Source organism: Glycine soja, chromosome 9 (genome assembly GCF_004193775.1).
Source record: "Glycine soja cultivar W05 chromosome 9, ASM419377v2, whole genome shotgun sequence".
Classification (NCBI taxonomy): Eukaryota; Viridiplantae; Streptophyta; class Magnoliopsida; order Fabales; family Fabaceae; genus Glycine; species Glycine soja.
Window position 1 is genome coordinate 41,886,640 of NC_041010.1, and position 24,722 is coordinate 41,911,361.

General features: G+C 33.1%; 3 protein-coding genes and 1 pseudogene across 4 annotated transcripts in view; all 4 read left to right on the plus strand.

Annotated features, from left to right (window-relative positions):
• The first annotated feature begins 256 nt into the window (after positions 1-256).
• On the plus strand, positions 257-6,865 carry LOC114369000 (CSC1-like protein At1g32090). 2 transcript variants are annotated; one of them, XM_028326302.1, is made up of 11 exons: positions 257-924; positions 1,858-2,010; positions 2,826-2,961; positions 3,437-3,538; positions 3,695-3,814; positions 3,909-3,989; positions 4,149-4,489; positions 4,713-4,958; positions 5,237-5,561; positions 5,848-6,081; positions 6,214-6,865. In XM_028326302.1, exons 1-11 carry the CDS (start codon positions 608-610, stop codon positions 6,556-6,558), a joined length of 2,400 nt encoding a protein of 799 aa, XP_028182103.1. In that variant the 5' UTR covers positions 257-607; the 3' UTR covers positions 6,559-6,865. The 2 variants fall into 2 exon arrangements, with proteins under 2 accessions (XP_028182103.1, XP_028182104.1); XM_028326303.1 differs by lacking the exon at positions 257-924 and adding an exon at positions 1,489-1,664.
• A 2,108-nt stretch (positions 6,866-8,973) lies between these two features.
• LOC114367268 lies at positions 8,974-13,840 on the plus strand (annotated as a pseudogene).
• A 351-nt stretch (positions 13,841-14,191) lies between these two features.
• The window catches only part of LOC114368506 (plastidal glycolate/glycerate translocator 1, chloroplastic-like), a 33,974-nt gene continuing 23,443 nt past the window's right edge, over positions 14,192-24,722 (plus strand). The window contains exons 1-2 of the mRNA XM_028325745.1: positions 14,192-14,195; positions 15,940-16,049. Coding sequence (XP_028181546.1) covers positions 14,192-14,195; positions 15,940-16,049 — 114 coding nt within the window. The remainder of the gene's footprint in view (positions 14,196-15,939; positions 16,050-24,722) is intronic.
• On the plus strand, positions 16,315-22,000 carry LOC114425616 (cystatin-1-like). Its single transcript, XM_028392555.1, has 4 exons — positions 16,315-16,557; positions 18,906-19,073; positions 20,408-20,615; positions 21,817-22,000. Exons 1-3 carry the CDS (start codon positions 16,315-16,317, stop codon positions 20,597-20,599), a joined length of 603 nt encoding a protein of 200 aa, XP_028248356.1. The 3' UTR covers positions 20,600-20,615; positions 21,817-22,000.

The following is a 24,722-nucleotide window of genomic DNA, read 5'->3' on the forward strand; positions in this document are numbered from 1 at the left end:
ATCACTTATGAGATAATCAAAGTTATTAAAATACATACGACTTACCTATTTGGAAATTAATTCAAAAACTACCCCATTTTTTTTTATTTATGAAAAGCCGCTTTTTTTCAATTTTTCTGATGCGCTTGAAACCATGATGCATATGATCAGAGACAGAGACAAAGACAACCACAAAAACAAGACAACAGAATGATAGAAAATAAACGAAAACCACCAGTCCTATGTATGTGAGGTAACAACACCCAAACCAAACATAAAAACAGAACATGTCACACTGTTAAATGTTAATCCTTTCCTATTAACACATGAGATGAAACCCCCCGGCCCCCACTACTTGCAAAGTGCTCTCTTACTCATCACAATCAAACAAAACCCACCTCTAATATTTTTAATCTTTTGAGTAAAGTTTATTAATTGCTGCTGAATAAAGTCAAACAACAGCAAATAACCCAGCTTTTTCTTTGCACTCTGCCTTAAAGAATTGGGAGTTACCAAGAATCAGTTATTATTCTTTCTCCCTTCTTATTCTTCTATTCAATTCTCTTCTTCCTCTTCCTTCACACCCCATCTTTTCTCTCTCTCTCTCTCTTGTATTGTGGTTTCTGCAATGGCAACCCTTGTAGACATTGGGGTCTCAGCTGCCATCAACATTCTCTCAGCCTTTGCCTTCTTGCTGGCTTTTGCTCTTCTGAGAATCCAACCCATCAATGATAGAATCTACTTTCCAAAGTGGTATCTCAGTGGAGGGAGAAGCAGTCCAAAGAGGTCTGGTGAGAATTTTGTGGGAAAATTTGTGAACCTCAATTTCAGGACTTACCTCACTTTTCTGAACTGGATGCCACAGGCTCTCAGAATGAGTGAGTCTGAGATTATTAGCCATGCTGGCCTTGACTCTGCTGTTTTCCTTAGAATCTATATTCTTGGGTACTCTTCTCTCCTTTTACACCCTTCACATCATCTTTCACTTTTTTCTTCGAACACATTGAAATCTCTCTCTCTCTCTCTCTCTCTCTTATATAAATAGCTCCGTTGTTGTATTGTTTGTTTCCAACAAGCACATTCTGTTTTCTGCTCAACTCATAATAAAGTTACCATTTTTTTTAATCTTGCCTAACAAAATATTTTATTTTTAGGCATATTCTGTACTTTTTTAATATACTGAAATTCTGGGAATTGTGAATTTGTTTGTTGTGTGATTGATGCGATGGATTATTAGGCGGCGACCATGTTTGTAAAATTGTTCCTTTTGTATTATTTTAACACAAAAGATTTTAACTTTAGTCGCATTGTCTATTTTTTTCACAATTAATTTAATCATTTGAAAGAAAAGGACAGATGAACTTGCTGTAATGCTTCTGGGAATTGTGGTTTTGCTTGTTGTGATGCATCGTTGTGCGGCAACCATGTCTGGAAAATTGTTCTACTTCTCAATATTTTAAGCATTCGGTGCTTGTTTTTTCTATTCGATTCTATGCGTTCGATTATCAAAGAGATTCTAGAGTTATGCCGTGTGGTTTTCAACTATCTTTTTTGGTTTTGCCAGCTTTTGTTAAAGCCATTCCGTGGAAGCTTCACCTTATGGGGTGTAGTCCATGTTGCGACATTTTCCACTTTTCTGTATACGCTCTCTATTTCTGTTTTCTGTTAACTTTTTTGTGTACCATGTGAGGAATGCACCTTTTTTTTCTTCTGTCAATCATATTTAATACCGTCGTGTGATGTGAACTTTGCCTGGTCTGACTTTTAAATCATGGAAATTAAGAGAAAGGAACGTCTCTTTTTTCAACTTAATATTAACATTGAAATTACTTTACTGTGTTATCAGCATTCTGACTGATTTTTATCTCTTATCTTCAGCTTCAAGGTTTTTGCTCCAATCACACTTGTGGCACTCTTCATTCTTATACCAGTCAACGTATCAAGTGGGACATTATCTTTCCTTAAAAAGGAATTGGTAGTGAGTGATATTGATAAACTCTCAATATCAAATGTTCCACCTAAGTCTATAAGGTACGGTTGTGTTTTCCTTTTATTCTAAAACAATAAATAAATAAAAATAAATAATTCAGAATGTGCTTTCTGATGTAATGCTTCCCTTTGGATCCAAGTTTGATACTTCCTTCTCTTGGCATGAACTAATAGTAACTCACTAATTAGAATTTTATTAGGAAAAACAAAAAGTATAATTGAAGCATATCTTACCTTGTTACAGTCACATGATATATGGGGGTGAGGTGACAGTAAAGTAAAAGATCTAGTGTGATGATCTGTGAAAATATAATTTCAATTATTCTACTAAAACAAGTTTTGAATATAATTGACAGTTTCTTTGTGTTGTCCGATTATGCATCTAAGGAAGTCGTTTTACATATATCAATCAAACATGGTGGACTACTATTTATTGTCCCAAGTAATTTGTAATGCTGAACTACTATGATCTAAGTTTCAAAACAGACTTCAGACAAATCTAGCTGCATAGTATTAAGTTTTGTTTCTTCAAAGAGTTCACTTTTAAACATATACTACTAAAACAAGATACATATAACAAAATTTTGTAATATCTAGTAAATTAATGTCAGGACACCTCATCCAACAAGGTTTTAAGAAAAAAATCATATCCAATTACTGATATCTAGTATCTACTATTTACATATTTTCTTTTCATCTCTCTCTCTCTCTCTCTCTCTCTCTCTCTGTCTCTTGTTTTGGTTAAACTTTGTCATTTTTATTTCTTATGTTTATTACAACCTACATTACATTTTCATGATAGTATGTTTTTGTTATCATCTCTGTTAGTTGGCTAACAGCTTCATTGTAAATTTCAGATTTTTTGTTCACATAGCATTGGAATACCTGTTCACAATATGGATTTGTATTCTGCTGTACAAAGAATATGATAAAATAGCAACGATGAGATTGCATTTCTTGGCCTCACAGTGGAGGCGTGTGGACCAATTCACAGTAAGTTGAAGGTTTTAATTCATTTTTAATAGAGCATATAAAATTAAGATTGTTTCCTATTGCTATAAAGCATTTCTTGAGCTCCTCACCATTTTCTCAATTGCACTGAAGTGTTGTTACTGTGTTTTTTGTGTGTGTTCATGTGTTAATAAAACTACTCTTATTTCCTGAGTTCCTCATTGGGCCTGTATAACTCTAGCTACCACTTATGGATCAGGACTGGCTTTATGTCTTATACCAAACTGCACAAATGCCATCAAAGATTCTTATTCAATATTCAAAAACAACTTTTTATGTTTTTTTGTGCCATCACATGTATTGGTTTTAGATCAATATTAAACTCTGATAGCAAAGACATAATGGTTTTAGAATACCTTTTAGTTTGAATCGTCACTCCAATGAATGCTGATTTTCCCCTTCTAATTTCCTTTGAGCCATCTTTTCAAATCCTCAGTATTTGTGCTACTTGTTGCAGGTAGTTGTCAGGAATATCCCTCATATGTCTGGTCATACAGTATCAGATACTGTGGATAGCTTCTTTCAAACAAACCACCCAGAACATTATATTGGACACCAGGTAATAATATTAATTATATTCTTGATTGGGGAAGTTCATTAAAGATTAAATGATCTGGGAATTTATACATGGTGTTAATGTAGATTTATGTTAATTCGGCAGAACATTTCCTTACATTATAATCATATTCATGTTGTTTATGCATGCATTTTTCAGGCTGTCTACAATGCAAACAAATTTGCTAAATTTGCAAAAAGAAGAGAGAGACTCCAAAATTGGCTGGACTATTACCAGCTTAAGTTTGAGAGACATCCTGACCGGAGGCCAACTGTCAAGGTATGTAATGCTAGGAATGCAAACAGTACAATATGTGACTTAAAAACAATCTGTTTGGACCCTGGTTCTGACATCGTTATCTTCTTGTTTTTAGACTGGAATTTTAGGGCTTTGGGGTGGGAAAGTTGATGCTATCGAGCACTACAAACATTCAATTAAGGAACTTGATAAGATGGTAAGTTATGTTTGTTTCTCTTTTGTACAGCATGTTACCTTTTTTACAGTTATTTCCTTTTTTGTTAGGTAATTTTCTGTGTCCTAAAGCTAATACATGCGCTTTAATTATTTTGGTTGAGGCACTTTAATATATAGCTATGTTGCATATCTTATGCAGATGACATTGGAACGCCAGAAAATTATAAAAGATCCCAAATCTATTTTGCCAGTTGCTTTTCTTTCATTCAAATCCCGATGGGGAGCATCAGTTTGTGCGCAAACCCAACAAAGCAAGAATCCTACACTCTGGCTGACTGATTGGGCCCCAGAGCCACGTGATGTATATTGGCGGAACTTGGCCATACCATTTGTTTCTTTAAACATTCGAAAGCTTATAATATCATTGTCTGTGTTTGCCTTGGTATTTTTCTACATGATTCCCATTGCTATTGTGCAATCCCTTGCCAATTTGGAGGGTCTTGAAAGAGTTGCTCCTTTCCTCAGACCAGTTATAGAATTGTAAGTGAACTTAATTTTGTTTTTGAATATATAATAGAGAAAGTAATTACTCTAGAAATTGATGAATATTATTCTTGAATTTCATCATTCACTGTTCTTGAATTGTAAGCTATTGGCTTAACAAAGTTGTACTCATGCTTGGAGTTGACTACTTGATAACCTTCTAATTTTAGTCTCAAATGTCTTATAGTTAGCCTCACAAAGGATTTTTGGCTTTTGGCAGGAAATTCATCAAGTCCTTTCTACAAGGTTTTCTTCCTGGTTTGGCCCTTAAAATATTTTTGTACATTCTACCTACAGTTCTGATGATCATGTCAAAAATTGAGGGATATATTGCATTGTCAACACTTGAGCGGAAGACAGCAGGAAAATATTATTATTTTATGCTGGTGAATGTTTTCTTGGGAAGCATAGTGACTGGGACTGCATTTCAGCAACTGCATGCTTTCCTTCACCAGTCACCTACTCAGTATGTCTTTAATTAAGAAGTTCTGAGTTAAAGCAGTGACTGACTGGATACATATTGTGTTTGGATTTGCTCTATTCTTGAATCAACCTTGCAGTTTCATATATTTAATGCAATAAATACCATAACCTTTTTGCAACTTTATTGAATTTTACACTGTATTTGGTAAATCTTTTCTGTTCTTTTTCATTGTCTCAGGATTTTTTTTTCTCTAGTTAAAAAACTCATATATATACCTTTCAATTGACTGATCTTTGTGAATTTTACTATTGACTATATAGGATTCCTAGAACGATTGGAGTTTCCATTCCAATGAAAGCTACCTTCTTTATGACATACATAATGGTTGATGGATGGGCTGGAATTGCTAGTGAGATTCTCAGATTAAAGCCATTGGTTATATATCATCTCAAGAACATGTTCTTAGTTAAAACCGAAAGAGATAGAGGAAAGGCCATGGACCCTGGGAGTGTGGACTTTCCAGAGACTATTCCAAGTCTTCAACTATACTTCCTTCTTGGAATTGTGTATGCTGTGGTGACACCAATCCTTCTTCCGTTCATAGTAGTCTTCTTTGCCTTTGCATATTTGGTTTACCGTCATCAGGTCAGTGTCTCTACTAGTCTGATCTTAAAACACGCCTTTTTTTTTCTAACTAGGGCTTACAAACATGGTTGGTAGCTTCAAGATTTCTAGGATTTTGGAAGTCTCAAGACGTTGCCAAGCCAAAGCATGAATAATAATGAGATAAAAGCTATAGCTGTTGACTTTTGTCCATTAAAATAATCATAATGTCAACTTTACCTAATTTTTAGAACATGCATGCTGCATCTGTATGAGGGCACACTGCTCATGAGCTTGCATCACTTTTATATGATGTTTAATTATGCAGATAATCAATGTCTACAACCAACAGTATGAAAGTGCTGCTGCATTTTGGCCACTTGTTCACTGCCGCATCATCGCAAGCTTGCTAATATCCCAGCTTCTTCTGTTGGGTCTTCTTAGCACCAAAAAGGCAGCTAAATCTACACCTTTGCTTGTCATATTACCAATATTGACGTTTGCATTCCACAAGTTCTGCCAGAGACGTTTTGAGCCAGCATTTAGGAAGTACCCTCTTGAGGTAAGATATGCACCATGCAATAGGCCAATATTTCTGGTGTAGTACAATTCTCTAAACTTTGTTTTTTTTTTGTTTTTTTGGAGGTGGCTACATGTTATGTGATTGCTCATAGTTGATGTTTGTATTATTCAGGAAGCAATGTCAAAGGATTTATTGGAGAAAAGCACAGAACCTGACTTGAACATAGAGGCTTATTTGGCTGATGCTTACTTGCATCCAATCTTCAGGTCATTTGAGGTAGAAGAAGAGGAATTGGTTGAAGTCAGAGTAGATAAACACCAAACTAATGTAGCTAGCTCCCCACCAACTGAGCCTAGTTCACCCTCTCCACCCCATCACGTGCAACAACAACCATCCCCACCTCATCATATACATGAACCCTCTCTACCTCAATATAGTGAGTATCAAACTTCACCACCAGGTTATTACTACCAATACCATCCTCCATCTCCTCCCCATTATGTTTATCAGTACTAAGTTGAGCCTTCTTGAACTAGTGCATACCAATTAACCATATTGCTTGAGACCCCTTACCAAAAATTTAGTGTTCCTATAAACTTGGATGTTTTAGCTTTTTTATCTATCCATTGCAAACGTAAATGTTTTTTTTTTCCCTTACATGTAAATGCTTTGGATTCTTCTAAATATGCGATGGCTAAAGTAGGCAGGATTTTACTTGATCAAGCTGCTAGAGAGGTTTTTATGTTTGCCAAATTGGCTTTGTTCTGATTAATAGGGTGATTGCCTTGAATATTGCTATTAGAAAGTGTTTCAATTTATGCAACCCTCGGAGTGGTCTTCGGTCGTTTTAGAAATATTATAAAATGTGAAGAGAAAAAGAATCATTCCACTAAAAATGTTTTTAATATCAATTCATGAATAAAGATTACTTCGTTGACATTAAAAATCAGTAGATATTAACCATGGTTTTGTACGTTCATTTTTTAGGGTACATTTTAAACTCACGAATTTGCCTCATTGAAAGTCAGAGTTTAGATTAGGGCTTAAGATTCAATTACATTTATTTATTTTTGTGCAAGGGAGCTTATGATAGTGTCTATAATTGTTTAGGGGTACATTATAGTGCCAATAATTTTGTTCTACGACCTTAAATTTTTTACATCATAATTAAATGTTTGTTGTTGTCCAGTTATGATTCCTTTCCCATCATGATAAGCTCTCCCCTAATTTAATTACATATTAATTATCTAATCAATGTGTAACCAAACATAGATGTATCACATTAGCTGCACATGTCTACTTGGTGCAATAGTATGTTGCCAACTAAACTTGTGCAAGCATAAAAAATTTCTAATACTACAAACGTTCCATGTGACACCGGCATGTGTAGTGCCCATCTATGGTGCATAGTGTTACCATGTATTGGAAGGTTATAGATATTTGTTTGGAAGAGTTTATTTAGTATTTATATCTTATTTAGATTTATATTATGTTATAACCTATAAGTGTTTAGGTGAGCTTATGAAAATAATTAATATTATGTACATAATTTATTTTCGGTTCATTTCAACAAGCTCTCTAGAATAATTTAGGAAAATATTTATACTATAAGTATTTGTTTAATAAACCCTAAATTAAGTTATTTATCCAAAAAGATATTCTATGATCTTAACATTATATTATTTGAGTGCATAAGTGTTGATTGGTCTAATTTGGTTATCATCGTGGGATCACATCAATATAATTTTGGAGTCAGACTATAAACAAAACATAAGCAACATCAAGGCCGAAAGATAAGTAGTTATGCTATAAAACTCTTCTTTTCAAAACTGTATTGTTCAATTTGTAAGCCGATAAATCAATCAAGTTGCTTTAATGTTAGCTAAAGCACCCAAATCTTTTACTTGTCCACGATTATTTAATTCTTAACCTTTCATTGAGTATGATTTAATATAAGTATCTTTTTTTTTTTTTTTTTATAAAAAAAGTGTTGGTTGGTTTGTGTTTTGGAAGCACGAAGTCCATGTTCAAGTCTTAACATTCCTACTTTCAAGGTTATTTATTGTTTTCTTAAGGCAAAAGGGTAACCCTACTGTTGTAAGGTTTTATATTCTAACAAACTAGAGTCAACATAATATTGGGAGGATTTAAATAATTTTTATAAAATTTAAATTTCATTGTCATCATTATACAAAAAAAAAGTTTTATATTCTAACTAACTTTATATATAAAAAAGAATATTTGTTAAACGAATTACTCTTTTCATATTATAAATATTTTAACTTGAATATAGTTATTTTCATATAAGATATATCTCATTATAAAAAAAAAAGAATATTGTAAGTAAATGAATAACTGTATGTCTGAATTTAATTTAAAATTAAAATATAATTTTTGAGTTGTTTAAACTACTATTGCTTCAGTTAAAAAAAAAAAGCTACTACTGCTACTAATTTTAATATACTAAGTGGCTCCTTAACCATGTGAAAACATATTGTTTATTTAAGCGACATTTAATAGTTAAATGATAAAAATGTCTTAAAAAGATGTGGAAACCCAATAGATATTTTGATTTTATTAGTTATAGACCAAGACTATATTCATAGATCATGAATTCTTTGTTGAAAAAACAGGTTATGCAGTGAAAGTATAAATAATTTTATATCGTTTAATTATAATTCATTACATAACTTAAATTAATTTTTATAATAATTACGTGAAAACTATATCAATTAAATTTTTTAATTGATTGAGAATGTACAATTTTTATAATGATCATCCATATACATTAATTTTTTTTTTTCAACCAAGGAGATCTAACTCGGTCAATTAAACATGATAGGAGATTATTATAAATTCTGATATTTGTATTTGATTTCTACTAATTAAAAAAAATGTTTTTGGTAATTTCTTGAGAGAGAAAAAAAATGTTTCCATTCTGTTTCTGCGAACGAAACTCCACATGTGGAGTAGTTCCTTCCCGCGGGAAATTGCGGAGTGAAGGAAATTCTCTTCTTTTTGTCTTTTTTACACTGAACGAACGTAACATTCATTCCATTATTCCAATTTCTGAACACAATGTTATTGTTAATGTTCCGTAGTTGCCACGTTCCTATGTCACCCCACACACACAGTAGCTTCACTCTCGAGCCGAGTCTACTTTATTAACTCAACTCACACAGACACACAAATACTCTCCCTTTTCATAATTCCATTGCATTCCACATTTGCACCCTTCTCTGAATCTCTGAATCAAAATCAATGGCTGCAAGCATAAACTGCGACATGCCCCTCACTCACCACCCTCATTGCTTCTCTCCAAAAACCGGTATTTACCACAGCAAACACTCCCCCGTGGACCTTCCCAACGACCCTTTTCTTGACCTTGTTTCCTTCATTTTTTTTCCCACCGCCATAATGGGGTTTCGGCCCTTGTTGATTCCTCATCTGGGTGTTCCATTTCCTACTCAAAGCTCCTACCTTTGGTCAAATCCCTTGCTTCTGGTCTTCACAGAATCGGTGTTTCACCAGGTGACGTGGTTCTGCTCCTTCTCCCTAATTCCATTTACTACCCCATTGTGTTCTTGGCTGTTCTCTATCTTGGTGCTGTTTTTACACCCTTGAATTCTCTTAGTGGTGTCTGTGAAATACGCAGGCAGGTTAATGAGTGTGAGTCTGGCTTTCACTCTGCCTGAAAATGAGAAGAAACTTGAGCCATTGGGAATTTCTGTTATTGCTGTGCCAGAAAATGGAAAGGGTTTGAAGGATGGTTGTTTCTCATGCTTTTGTGATTTGATTTCTTGTGACTTTGATTTGCCTAAAAGGCCTGCTATTAAGCAGGATGACACTGCTGGGATACTGTATTCTTCAGGGACTACTGCTGTGAGCAAAGGGGGTTGTTTTGTCACATAAAAATCTTGTTGCTATGGTTGTGCTTTTTGTGAGGTTTGAAGCTTCTCAATATGGACTCTCTTGCTTGAGGAATGTATATCTGGCAGTTTTGCCAATGTTTCATGTGAATGGTTTGTCGCTATTTGCTGTGGGATTGCTGTCTTTGGGCTCTACCGTTGTTGTCATGAGGAAATTTGACATAGATGAGGTTGTCAGGGTGATTGATGAATATAAAGTTATACACTTTCCTGTTGTTCCGCCGATGTTGACAGCACTGATAACGAGGGCAAATGGGGTTAATGGCGGTGAGAGTTTGGTACAAGTCTCCAGCAGTGCAGCACCTTTGAGCACGGGAGTTATTAATGAGTTCATCCGGGCTTTCCCCAATGTTGATTTTATACAGGTAAAGAATCTCGTAACAAGATAGTCTTATTCAAAGAATGCAAGTCATCTGCCAGCATTCATATAATTGCTAGAGTCAATACCATATATATGTCTGTGTTGTGTGTGTGTTGTATGTGTATTGTATGTGTGTGTGTGATTGTAGTATTGAGCTGAATGCTGATGCCATTTCATTTAATATGTTATGATAGATTGTGGTAAATGAAAAGAAACACTGGAAATACTTGAATTAACTTGTACTGTTTAGTTTGAAAGTGATACAAGCAAAAAGTATGTTGGATGTAAATAACAAATACTCTTATTGTGCCATTAATATTCACATCAACAACTACTGCTGGACCATTAAAATTGAACTTTATTTGTTTATGGTAATGTTGCTTCCCTAGATTTTTAAGAATGTGCATCTGTAAGATTGTTTCATTTTAGGGTTAGGGAATGACTGAGTCAACTGCAGTAGGAACACGTGGATTCAATACTGAAAAGTTTCTCAATTATTCTTCAATAGGGTTATTGGCTCCAAACATGGAGGCAAAAGTGGTAGACTGGAATACTGGTGCATTTTTGCCCCCAGGCAGCAGTGGTGAGCTTTGGTTGAGAGGGCCTTCAATTATGACAGGTAAAACTCTGTTTTCCTGAATTGATATAAAATTGAAAGAATTGGCCATATTTCCATGTATAAAGTATTTGTCAGCAATAATTAAATATCACCGTTTATTATATTTCATCTACACCAAAATTTGGCTGAGAAGCTCCATTTAAGTTTAGTATTCTTCCAGTGAGTGATATTATATGCTTATCTGTTACAAAATTTCTAGCTATAAATATATGAATGGAGGAGTAATTTAGTTTTTGTGGGTGTTTGGGAACAACTTATTTCTTAGAAATAATTTGTTATTTTTCAAAAAGCTTTATTGAAAGTTGATAAAAAAAAGTTATTATTTCTTCAAAATAACTTGAACCAAACACACATTACTTGTTTTAATTATTACAATCAGATGTTGCTTCCATTGACACCTGTTCAGTTAAAAGATACTTGTCATGTCCTTGCCAGTAAAATGTTACCAAATTTTTTCTGTTTGTTTGGATTAGAAAAAAAGGGAATTTAAATTTCTCTTTAAGGCATCTGGTTAAGTTTGTTGCTGCGAATCCTTGTTTCTGTAATTTTCCTATATTAGAGGGGTGTGTGTGTGTTCCACTGTTGTTCTTATTTTATTGATATTTCAATTGAAATACATTAATTTGAAATTTTCTACTTAATTTCTCAGGATACCTGAATAACGAGGAAGCTACAATGTCAACAATTGATAAAGATGGGTTGGCTACATACTGGAGATGTTGTTTGTTTTGATTATGATGGATATTTACACATCTGACCGCTTGAAAGATATCATCAAATACAAAAGGCTTTCAGGTATCTAATTTTTGGATTAATAGTTTTAATTTTTTAATGAAAAAAGCAAAATAATTTTGCTTAAATAACAACCTTTGCTCAAACATATACATATACAAAAATAAGTAACTTTTCCCTTGAGACAGCTGAGTTGGTAGGATTGTGGGACATGCAGTGAGTCTGTAGGTTCAAAGTTCAAACCCCACCCCCTTTCCCCTCCTCTCTGTTGGTTTGGGTTCTTCCTTGGACAACAAATAAATACATTCAGAAGTTGGCAAAAATGCACTCTGTTTGGAACTATACCAGTCTGTACTTATAAATGTAATAATGTATAACAAATACCAATAGGCTTTCTTTATTTGGTGCATATTGGAGCAGCTAGTAGTAGATCACCAGTATTTTGAGATAGATTTTCATGCTTATAAATATCAGACTGAATATTTTTCTCGAGCATCTAGTATTTGTTTAAAAATTTCATTTACTTGGTAAATAACTTTAAAAGCTTCCATGTTCAAATGTGTGGGTATAGTACAACTGTTGTTCAGAGGAACACATGAAATGCTTATTGGATTAATCAAAAATATAATCTAAATCAACTTAGAATGACATGAAATACGTAGTAAGAACAATAAAAATACTGAATGAAAAAATTGTAGATTTTGATATATATTTTCAGTAGAAACTGCAAAACTTGTTGTAAAGCTCTTTGATTCCTAGTTATAAAAAGGATTACTTTTTAGGAGCTAGCTAGGGTTGTATTTTCCGAAAACATTTTTCTATATATTGCATGATTTTCAATCACAGGGAGGATATGTTATTTTATATTATAATTTATGTTTATATAATTTGTGTGTTGCACGTGTATTCTTACATATGGCATATGATCTGTTACAGATTGCTCCTGCCAATTTAGATGCTGTGTTAAGTTTACATCCTGAAATAGTTGATGTTGCTGTTACAGGGTAAGTATGAACTCTATGAAACATACACACTGACACAGCATATATATCAAATGAAGTTAAATATGAAAACTTACGAAAAGGTCGAAAATGATAATTAAGATTTATATATTCTTGTATATTCATCTTCATATAATAATGAGCCTAAATATTATTTTTTAATATTTTATGTTACTTTAAACTAATTTTTCTGAATATTTCAACAATATAATTATTTTTTATAATACTAGCGTCCTTGAAGTGTTCTGTTCATCCATATAGGGGTATCAAATCAAGTCTTTTGACCCGTATAGAATTGTCAGCCCAATAAACTTTTTACTGTGACTCCAATGAGGAGTGACAAACATGTGTCGTATGAGTTTTGGGAAAGTGCCGGTGTCAGAAACATGTTCAACACTCCGATACCTTAAGCAAGAGAAGTGTCCTTGTTCCATAGCTCTCACTTGCCCTAGATTTGTGTCCTGCATTTATAGTTGGTGGCTACCTTGTTTGTTGGCTTTATTTGTTTTTTTGAATGATTCATTTTTCTACATGTGTTTCTTTGTGTGCATAATCATTTTCCATTTCAGTGCAATGGATGAAGAAACTGGGGAGATGCCAGCAGCATTGGTGGTCAGGAAGGTTGGAAGTGTGCTGTCTCCAAAGCGTATTATGGACTTTGTTGCTGAGCTGGTTCGTTCTGATAAGACAAACTTTAAGTGCTATAATATTTGAATTCACATTGACTCCTCTGAATCAATGCCCTAGAGTTTATAGCCATAGGAATGCTTTTTCCACTTTTCATAAGCATTTATGCATCATGATCAAGGTGTCTGTTGCATCAGCTAGCTACCGTTGGAATTATGTTATTGTTTAGCTACCAAGACTTTTTGTCATTTGTAACTCTTCTGTGGCTGGTTGCTCCATATAAGAAGGTTAGGAAGGTTTTCTTCACTGACAAGATACCAAGGTCTGCCACTGGGAAGATCCTACGAAAGCAGCTGAGCAATTGCTCGACTTCTAAACTATAATGCATTTTTTTAGGACTTGCCTCAAGTGTAATATTGAAAAATTACCAGGACAATTTTGGAAAGTAGGTTATTTTAAGTCAATTTGTTGAGTGAATGTTTTTTTTAACAACACAGTATAAGATATATTTGTTGATTGAATGTATTCATACATGCTTTATGAGGGCTACTAAAGGATTGGAGAACACTATGTCATGATATCACAATCCCCAGAAATTTCTGCCCTGCACTGCATATCTCCTAATAAAGTAATACTCATGCTGTTTTTTTTTACTAGTCATCGTTGTATCCTATGTTAAATCAATTTCTGAAAGAGTAATGGAACGATTTCAATGCTTTCAATCATAGAAAAAGAGAGGGACTTAATACATGAAGGATAGTGTAATCAATTAGCCAACTAAAAGCAATACAATAAATAACTGAGAGCATGTTTGAAACTCCGTTGGACCCCAACACACTTGTTGTCCTAGCTTATTTCCACCCATACGCTCCAATGACAAATGAGTGATTCAAATCTAAATTAATTGCCAAAACCTCTAATAATGTGCTCCCTAATAACCTAACTAACTAACTAACGGAGTTTCAACACTTGTAAATCAATTTAAATAATATTAGCAAACTTTGTTAATATTAGGGGTAAGATTTTAGATTTCTTTGGTGCTTGATGTATTTCAAACCTAATGTTTTTTCACTCGATTATAAGTATAACAAGGCAAACTTAGGAATAGTTGTTCGAAACTAAAAAATATTTATTTATGATACATTTTAGTGATATAAAAATAAATATCTATCTTATGTACTACATAAATTAAAGTATTATTTATTAATTTATTAATATAATATATTATAAAATTAAAATTAACTTATATTATATTATATATATATACATATATTAAAATACATAATATTAATGTAAATATAATATTATGCTATATAAAATATTATTTATAAAGTTAACAATTTTTATTGTTAATACTATTATTAAAAAATAATTTTTAAAACAAATATAAGACCTATACTAGATACTGATAAAAATGACCTTGTATTAAATTAAATGCTTTTTTTTAATGAAATTAAATATTTGTTTGAGTTTACATTCCAAACATACTTAGTAGTACTTTTGTTTTTTAAATATAAGATTTTTTAAAAAAATTTATTTCTTCATTTTTATAAGATTTTTTTTATGTTGTCTTTTGTATTAAATATTTATTTATTTTTATCAAAATATCCTTAACTACTTTACAATAAGTGTTATGAATTAAAAAGATAGATTGGATTCTCTCTTTTATAAGGATTAGAAAAGAAGTCTAACATATATTAGTTAATTGATTACGTAGAAATTAAATAGAAAGAGAAAGATAATAAGTTGAATAATTTTAAGGATAATTTTAAAAAATAATATAAATTACTAACAAATTTAATATTATCAACTAAATTAAATAACCTTCTTAAATAATATTAATTAATTAAACGAGTCTTATATTTATATTTAGTAACTACAATTTATTATGTGTATTTTTTTGAAACCAGAAGCATCCTTGAGTTTATTTTGTGTTTGAAGGATGCCTTTTTTTTTCAAAAAAAAAAATCCACCAAAAAAGAAGAAGAAGCATCCTTTAGGTGACAATCATAATTCTTTGAGGTAAAAGAGATCTCCTCTAATAAGTAATTAATACTCACGGATTCAATAATTAAACAAGAGGAATAATTATATGCGAATCATACAACACGCTATATTAATCTTGCGTCAATAAATACGTGAAAGCTACTCTAACACCAACACGTGGATTCAATTTGATTTCAAAAGTGAAACCTAACATACACGTCCTGAAAAATGAAAATATACGTCTTCTAAATCCTTTCAAAACTCCTGTAAAAGAAAATCCTTTCAAAAACTAAGTGCGTGTTTGCATAAGTAAGGCAAAAATTCCTTATAAATAAAATTGATTTTAAAATAATTTGATTTATGTTTAAACATTTTTTATTATGAAATCAAGTTAATAAAAAATTCAACATAAAAATCTCGATTCAACACAAAATTTATCTAAAATTGTTTCAATTCAAAATTAATTTTAAATTCTTATTTGGTTTGATTTGTGGTCTGATAACAACATTAATGTAAAGTTGTGACACTTGGTTTGCCCTCCTATTTAGCTTAGGTGCAAATTTATCAATTGACGGACATTAACATCTGTGTAGTGACTTAGCTTTGATATAATTTTGTTGATTCTTCTTTTGACAATCACAGGATATTACCTTACTAACTCATCATCTGATCCTGGAGCTGGTGACATTCTAATGGGATTTTTGGGATCTGTTATTCTCTCATTTGCCTTCTCTATGTTCAAACAAAGAAAGGTAACCATCTACATTTGTAATTGTTACTTCATGAATCCTATACTGCAGCAAAAAAAGTAAAGCAAATAAAAGCAATATATTCTCATTACTTTGCAGACTGTTTTTTTTTTTTTGACAAGTTTAGGCAAGTTACCATCAACCTTATTCCTGACCAATTCTTGATATGCTATTACTGAGTTATGAATAATTAACAATGTGCAATAGCTCTTCAGTAAGTTATTTGTAAATATTTTTCTCCCAATTTAGTCCCACCACTTAAAAAATAATGAAAATATTGTGGCTGGATAATGATAATATTGTTAATATTGTTGATGTCGAAGCTGATGGAAATTGTGGATATCGGTCGGTTGCCGGTTTATTAGGTATGGGTGAAGACTCTTGGTCTTTGGTCCGCACCCATCTGCTTATAGAACTTGACAAATTCTCAGAAGACTATATCAAGCTCTTTGGTGACACGAACAAATTTGAGGATTTAAGGATGTCACTACATGTTGATAGGTTAACCAAGGTATTTAATTTATGTTTTTGATTTTTAAGACTTAACTTTAAAATTAACTTTGACGTCTTTATTTGTTTCATTCAGGTCACTATGGATAAGTGGATGGATATAACCGACATGGGATATGTGATTGCATCAAGGTATAATGTAATCCTTGTATCCTTGTTTCACCAAAAAAGCATGACGTTCTTTTCTCTTAGAAGTCAACCACCGAGAGATTCTTCGGTGCATCGCATAATTTGTATCGGTCACGTTTATGGCAATCATTTTGTTCAGGTACATTGTAGATATCAAGTTTTTTTTATATTTATGAAATCAGTTGTGTACGATTGAGTTAATATTTTTTTTTCATGTACGGCAGATTTATTTAAAAGACCGTTGTCCTTTACCGCCAATAGCATTGTTATGGTCTAGCAATTGTCATCCTCAGGCGAAGCAGTGACCAACTCCATATATTAGTAGAATGCAGCATTATAGAAACTTCACGATGTACAAAAGAGACTGTGTTGACTTAAATGATGATTGAAAATGTACCTTTGTTTATTTGTTATGTTAACATAAAAATTATTAGTTAATTGTTGCTTTTTCGAAGAAAAAAAAATGGTGCAACAAAAAAAAAGTACGCATGTATGATTAATCGTTGTCTGAGTTGACAATACACTGGAAAATGTAAGCGTGTTAACATAAAGCGTGACAGAACACTGTAAGACTTGACTACACATTGGGAAATGCAAGCGTGTTAACATAAAGCGTGTTAGCATATCACGTCATTGGTGTGGTTGACAACACAGATAGAAACCATGTGGATGCATATGTATTTATTTTAAAAAATTGAATCAATGATACTGAAACTCATCTATATATATCACACAGTCGGACATTGTAAAAAATTAAACATTCATTCGTAACTCAACTCTTTGAACAAAGTATGACATTCTTGGGAGAAACAAGCAGTCGGACAATTGTGAACTCCACATTAGGTTTTATTTTTCCAAATGATTCCATTTTTCACAATGACAGTGGTGTTTATTTTCAAATCTCCACTCCAGTACCTTTTCGAGTACCTAACGCTTGTGATTTTCAAACGTTAAAAACCAGAATACACAATATCCTTCAACTAACCGACAAACAATATTTGGATGAAATTTACTACTGGCAGTCATTCACAGATATAGGTAATCATCTTCGCTTTCAATGTATGCAACTGAAAAATGATGATGATGTTAACACAATGTTAATGTGTAATCATCAATTTTCAAGTGTTGGTCCGATTGAGTTATTATGCATCATTGGTAGAATACCAAATGGTATATTAAACATACTTGAAGCCACTATGACCCTTACTCATGATACCCTACTATATTACAATGGGAGGTGGAATATGCCACACCAAAATGAGTTTGTTGGTTACTCGTTCACAGGAAAAAAATCCCAAAAAGTTTGACATTCCTTCCGGATGTACCATGGATGAACTGAAGGATTTGATCAAGCAAGTTGCGCCTCATGGGATTTCCCCTTATGGTATTCATGAAACACAAACGGTACGACGATTATTTTTTTGACAACCAAGTCACTATGAGTATTCAGATAAAATTATCAAATTTGAAATTATTGAACTAAAAACCAATGATAACGTGTTGAAGGTGTTAGTGCATTCTAACTACTGGAAAAAATTTGGGCCAATAGAAATTTTAACTGTTTTTAGTAAGCATGTAATCAAAATGGAAGATAATATGTCCTTGTCGCAAAATTAACATGACTTAATTGTCATATTTGATGCTAATTTTATTTCTTTTGACTCTGTTTAAGTTAATGTAATGTTTGAAGTTAATGTAATTTTATTTTATGTTTGGAATGATTCAACGTTTGAATTTGTGCAAATTTTATATTATTCGTATTCAAAAATAAAATAAAATCCCCTTCTAAAATAAAATAAAATAAAAAATAAAAACACAAGCTTCTTGCAGATCAAGTTGATCCATAAACAGCTTGCAGCTTACAGATCATCTAGATCAACTATGAATCAAATATAGCTTATGCGAATCAACAAAAATCTATGCGGATGACATCATAACATAAACAAGGACATTTATGACATTTCGATATCTTATTCCATTATTAAGATAGATAGTAGATTTCCATTTTCCATTGCTTAACATCTAAGACAAAAGATAAAGATGGAGAATATCCAGTAGTCCACTACGCTTTCCCTTACCAAGTTACAAATTCGTCAACAAAATCTAGGTTGACCATAGAAATAACATATTATTGGAGACACGTGTCAAATCAAAAGAACTCGGAAGATAACAATCACGCAGAGAATCCACTCTCCCCTCTTAATGGTGGTACCTACATAAAAGGAGAAGCGCACGATAATAGCCTCAGTTGCATCGAAGAGAGAGAGAGAGAGAGAGAGAGAGAGAGTGGCAGCATTTGGTGGCAATCGTGATGTGGCAGGAAGCCAGAACAGCCTTGAGATCGATGGTTTAGCTCGCTTTGCTGTTGAAGAACACAACAAAAAACAGGTTTTTCTTTCTTTTTTCCCTTAAAAAAGATGAAAGAAAATGTTAATTATGTGTTGTATTGCATTGTTTGCTTCTCGAGAAATTCCTATGATTTGTTTTGAGTTGTTAATTTGTATTGGGTCAGGCCGATGATCGGTTTTGGCCATGTTAACGTTTCTTCGGAAATGCACATCTTGAATTGGATTCTCTCTCTCTTTTCTTTTGTCTTATGAACAATTATTGGCTTTTGGAATTTTAGTAATGGGATAGTAGATAGTTGGGTAAGTCTATTGTTTGAATAATTATGAGTAAATTGCACTGATATCTATTGTGGTTTATTGAGATCGCACATACTCTTTTTTTTAAAAAAATATTTACAGCCTTCCTGCACCATAGTAAAATGTGTTAGAGATGCCAATCTTTTCAAACAATTCAGGGAGATAGTGTATGGGTACAAAAAGAAAGATTGTTGAAAGAAATTCGACAAAACTACAAGAGTGTTAGTGTAATTTACTTAATAATTATTTATAGAACATTCACGTCATTTTTCTGAAGTGAGAGTTTTTGAAAAATAAGCCAATATTTCCAAATTGTAATCTCTTATCAATCATGCACTTACTCTCCAAAGGTTACGGTTGATTTAGTTTTTGATGTTACAAATGGTAAATTTAATATTGTCTTCAACAAGTACTCTGAACTAAAGATCAATTTAGAGCATATTTGAAAATCTGTTGCAAAATTACGTTTGACTCAAAAGTAATTTTGCAAATGGATCAGGTTCCTTGCTTTTGCATTTATTTTGCTATTATTTGTTGAATTTGCATTGGAACGCATGCCACAACATTTCCAACTACTAATAAACATGCACTTAGTTTGCAAATTCAGCAGTTATCAGTTCATTACAAAGTTAAAAACCAAATTGCTTGTTCATAACATTAAGCACTAAATTAATTGATTGTTGGAACATCAAAGGATTCATTGAGTAAAGACAAAATCTTGCATCTAATAGATTGCAGGTTTGAACCCTCATTTGTTTATTTGGAGTGGGGTATATGTAAGTTCTTGTATAAATGTTCTTTGAGCTTAGAGGCTTTTTTCTGTTGTGTACTGGGCCATTCCTCCTCCCCTAAATTTTTGTTTGCCAAAAAAATCAATTGATTGTTGCGACAAATTTGCATGTTCATTATGTCAAGGAATAAATAGGTTGGTGGCGCCAATTTCAATAATGAAGTTAATTTTTTATTCTTTGTAGTTATAGAAACACTAGTGGGTTTCTATTATCTTTTCATTTTGTGGTAAGGGAATTTAAATATGACTTCTATTTTATTTTTATTGAATTGTTAATGGTTATGCAGAATGCCCTTTTGGAGTTTGAAAAGGTAGTAAGTGCAAAACAGCAAGTGGTTTCTGGTACCTTGTACACCATCACTTTGGAGGCAAAAGATGGTGGGCAAAAGAAGGTTTATGAAGCCAAAGTTTGGGAGAAGGCATGGTTGAACTTCAAGGAGGTGCAAGAGTTCAAGCTTGTTGGAGATGCACCTGCATAGTCTAGTGCTTAATTAGGTATTTGATAACATTACACAGTTGCCCCTGCATGATTTTCAAGTATGAAATGTTTCACTTATGAACTTCTTTCTTGTTTTTGCTATTCTTAAGATGGATCAAAAACCGAGGTTAAAATGAATGGGGAACTAAGTGGAACTTGAAGTTTGGATCAGTTTTCGATTTACACATTGGGCATTTTGTCAGTACAGTGCTTGTGATATTAATGATTGATAATGCTCATTCATTTTACTATCTGGTGTATAGGTTTCTATATAACCTGTCAATAAGTTGTTGATTATCATTGCTATAAGTTTGCGGGAAATTCATTTTTCATTTTTCCTGATGAATCAGCTTTGAGGGTAACGACAGTGATATATTGTGATCACGAAGTTTGTTAAACATTTTATGAAATTATATTATTCATTCCAGATTCACTCTAGTTTTTTTTTTCTTCCCCAATTCTCAAAGATAAATTGCACCTTAGCATGACTTTTGGAAGTGAAACATTTTATCACAAAACTTCTCTAAGTTTTTATGACATAGGGATTGGGGAGAATGACCTTTTGATGTACTTTAAGGAGCAAGGTGGAGTATTATATGACTAATATAGTACTCAACTAGTGCATTTAAGTGAAATCATGTTAAAGTGAGTCATTTTCCAGGTTATCATTTGCTCAAATTCTCTTGAAATCCATTTTCATTTCTTTGCTTGTTCTGAATCATGGTCTCTGTATACCGTATTCCTCTTAGTAGCAATAGAGTGTTAGTCCAAAATGCATCGGTATATTTCTGTGTTTTTACCATTAACATAACAGCTGAAATAACACTCATTATATGTTTCAATAGTTGTGGTCCTGCCATTGCCGTAGTTTTGAACTCAGGATGAAGTGTTGAACCCTACACCCAATTAAGGGATGGCTATTGACAGAGTATTCCCTTTAGGGCCATTTCATGACTTCACTTATTATTAAGTGATTTCCACTCTTGCTTGTTTTCTGCCTAATACCATAAAACTTTCAAAAGGCTACTAATGGATTGCAAATCAACATAACTCTATCTTGGAAATCAGTGCCAACCTTCAATACTACGTCAATTTTGATTAGAGAATAAACATCAAAAGCACTTTAGTTACCGCAGCTAAATTTTGTCTGTTAACATATATGCCTTCATGTCCCAAGTAGTATTGAAACTTGTAAAGGAGTCTTTCTTGATTTTTCAGGTTGCAGAAGAGTGAAGAGTGAGACAGCCTGGCTTGAAGGGGAAAGCCTAAGGATATATCAAAGCATGCTATATGTATAAAATAAATGTAGCTTTTCTACCTTCGGTATTGATATTTGAAATCGTGATTTGGCATCTTATATATGATCTCTGTGTTTGTCTATACCTATTTATCTATTTCTCTATCTCCCTCTGTGTGTGGAAAATATTTAGTGAGAAGATCATTTTTTACATGAGTGAGAAGATAATGAATATTGACCACTATAAACATCAGAGTTTGTTGAAGCAAGTTTTTACACGCGGCAGTGCCAAAAGAATCTGAACCATTTTTAACTTTTTGACAAGCATATCACTTTTGGACCTGGCTTCTCTGCTATCCATTTTCGTGTTGTCCCCGTGAATATTAACACAACTCTTAAAACGATGTCGTTTTGAAGGGACAACTCGGGAACAGTACAAAAAAGGATAACAGAGAAGTCAATTTCATCACTTTTAGCGAACATATTGGAGTTCGTATATTATAGTGGGGCTGTTACTACGGTGTACCAGCTATGCAAGTGGTTTATTATGGACCACTTTGTTAGCGGTGGTTCCCTTAAGTTCGAGACTAAGGCAGTCTCCAAGAGGAAGAAAGGAAATAACAAACTTAAGCCTGAATGTTCTACGTTTTATTTGGTACCTCTTGATATTTAAAGGCCTATCAAATATGTATAATAACCGCAATCCCACTATAATAACCGCACTCCCGCTACGATAACCGCTACAATAACCACTACAATAACCACCACAATAACTACTTCTAGAATGATAACTACCCCTATGACAAGTTTCCGTGGCAGAGCATCTTCTTCCTAACACACTTTTATATACCGTAAGATTAATCTCATCGACACACTTATACGGTGTCAACACCAATTTTTTGTTCTTTCTTTCTTTGTTTCTCCCTCATCCATGGGTTCACACTTTCTAAGGAAGAGGAAACATCCTGCGAGCATGTCCTCCACTGGATGTTCCTTGGCAGTGCACCACTGCCGAACAGGAACACCTTGACTACTTTACCACCATTCATCTTCGTGTACGAAGGTCCACCTGTTTGCTATGATATTCCCAAGGTTGATGCTTGAATTCGGCGCCACTGCCTCTCACTTTTCCATTCCGATTCGCATGACTTTAATTGTATCCAATCACAACATGGAGGTCTTGATTTCGGTCACCATCCAGTGCATCCACAGTTTAGCTGCATCCGCAACGACAACTTTAACCACTATCCTAAGGTATTTAATTGCTTGTTTGATAGAATAAGGAGGAAAGAAGTCTGTTTCCTATTGATAGTGGCACTCCCACAGACTGGCGGGGAACTCCCATATGGATGGCTGAGAATAATTCATATATAGGCTATAGGCTTGAAAAGAGTGCTAACTTTCGTTAGGCCTTTCTTTTCCTAAAGATATCACCATGTGGAGTCCAGTCGAGAGCGCGCCATAGGCCTCAGTCGCAGTATGCTTCAACACCATCCAGAGTGGCAACACTCACATCTTCAACAAAATGTGACAAAATTGCATGCAACCAAACAAACACGCCTTCCCTTTGATTCTCAAGACATTTTCAAGGGCATCGGTGATGAGCCTTTATGCTTTATGCTCAAATTTTTAAACTTGGGTTTGATGATGATCTTTTTGTCAGCTATTACTTGATTCCAATCCTTGTGATTTTCGGGTTCAAGGAAAGTGCAAGTCAAGTGTTTGATAAAAGTCCCCTAAAGGATATTGTTGTTTGAACTGCACTAATCAATGAAAATGTTAAAAACAAGACTCCTAGTTGAATACTAACAATGAAGCGGAAGATGGTGAAAAAACACGAAGGAGAGACCGGGGAGAGATGGCAAGAAAGGGAAAAAAATCTGCTGCCAAGGGTATGCGATGTAACCATATAGATGAGATTATTCTTTGGGGGTGTATAAACAACCTGTATAATTGGTTCAAGGAAGTCGATGGCGAAAGTTGTGCTTGCCATAAAAGATATTAACATCAAGTGTATTAACATCAAGACCTAAATCTATATTTATATTTATATCTGTATTCTATATTATAAACATTAGAGTTCGTTGTTGAAGCAAGTTTTTACCTGTGGCAACGCCAAAAGAATCTTGGACATTTTCAACTTCTTTTGAAAAGCATACCACTTTTTAGCCAACATCTTGGAGTTTTTAAAAATCAAATTTATTTTTACTTTTTAGCCTTGTGAGTGTATTAACACCAAGGCCTAAATCTATATCTATTATAAACATTAGAGTTCATTGTTGAAGTTAGTTTTTACATGTGGTAGTGCCAAAATAATCCTAGCCATTTTCAACTTTTTGAAAATCATACCACTTTTAGCCAACATCTTGGAGTTTATGTATTATAGTGGAACTTTAAAATCAAATTTAGTTTTACTTTTTAGCATCAAGGCCTAAATCTAATCTTAAGAGTTTATGGATTAACATCAAAGCCTAAATCTATATTTCTATGTCTATTTTATATTCTATATTATAAACATTGAAACTCATTGTTGTAGCTAGTACTTACACGTGGTAGCACCAAAAGCTTTTAATCATTTTTAACTTTTTGTAAAGCATACCACTTTTAGCCAACAAATTGGAGTTTGTGTATTATAATGGAACTTCAAAATCAAATTTAGTTTTATTTTTTAGTCATTATAAGTGTATTAGCATCAAGTATATATATATATATATATATATATATATATATATATATATATATATATATATATATATATATATATATATATATATATATATAGCTCATTGGAACAAGTATTTACACGAGATATCACTAAAAACATTTGGTCATTTCAACTTTTTGTAAAGCATATTCCTTTTGGCCAACATATTGGAATTTGTGTATT

Excerpts from the sequence above, each read along its gene's own strand:
- LOC114369000 (XM_028326302.1), top strand. The coding sequence starts at position 608 with ATGGCAACCCTTGTAGACATTGGGGTCTCAGCTGCCATCAACATTCTC. Across the intron at positions 3,990-4,148 it reads TTAAGGAACTTGATAAGATG|ATGACATTGGAACGCCAGAA; the intron begins GTAAGTTATGTT and ends TATCTTATGCAG. Across the intron at positions 4,959-5,236 it reads CTTCACCAGTCACCTACTCA|GATTCCTAGAACGATTGGAG; the intron begins GTATGTCTTTAA and ends TTGACTATATAG.
- LOC114425616 (XM_028392555.1), top strand. The coding sequence starts at position 16,315 with ATGAAAATATTGTGGCTGGATAATGATAATATTGTTAATATTGTTGAT. Across the intron at positions 16,558-18,905 it reads ATGTTGATAGGTTAACCAAG|AAGGAGAAGCGCACGATAAT; the intron begins GTATTTAATTTA and ends GTACCTACATAA. Across the intron at positions 19,074-20,407 it reads AAGAACACAACAAAAAACAG|AATGCCCTTTTGGAGTTTGA; the intron begins GTTTTTCTTTCT and ends ATGGTTATGCAG.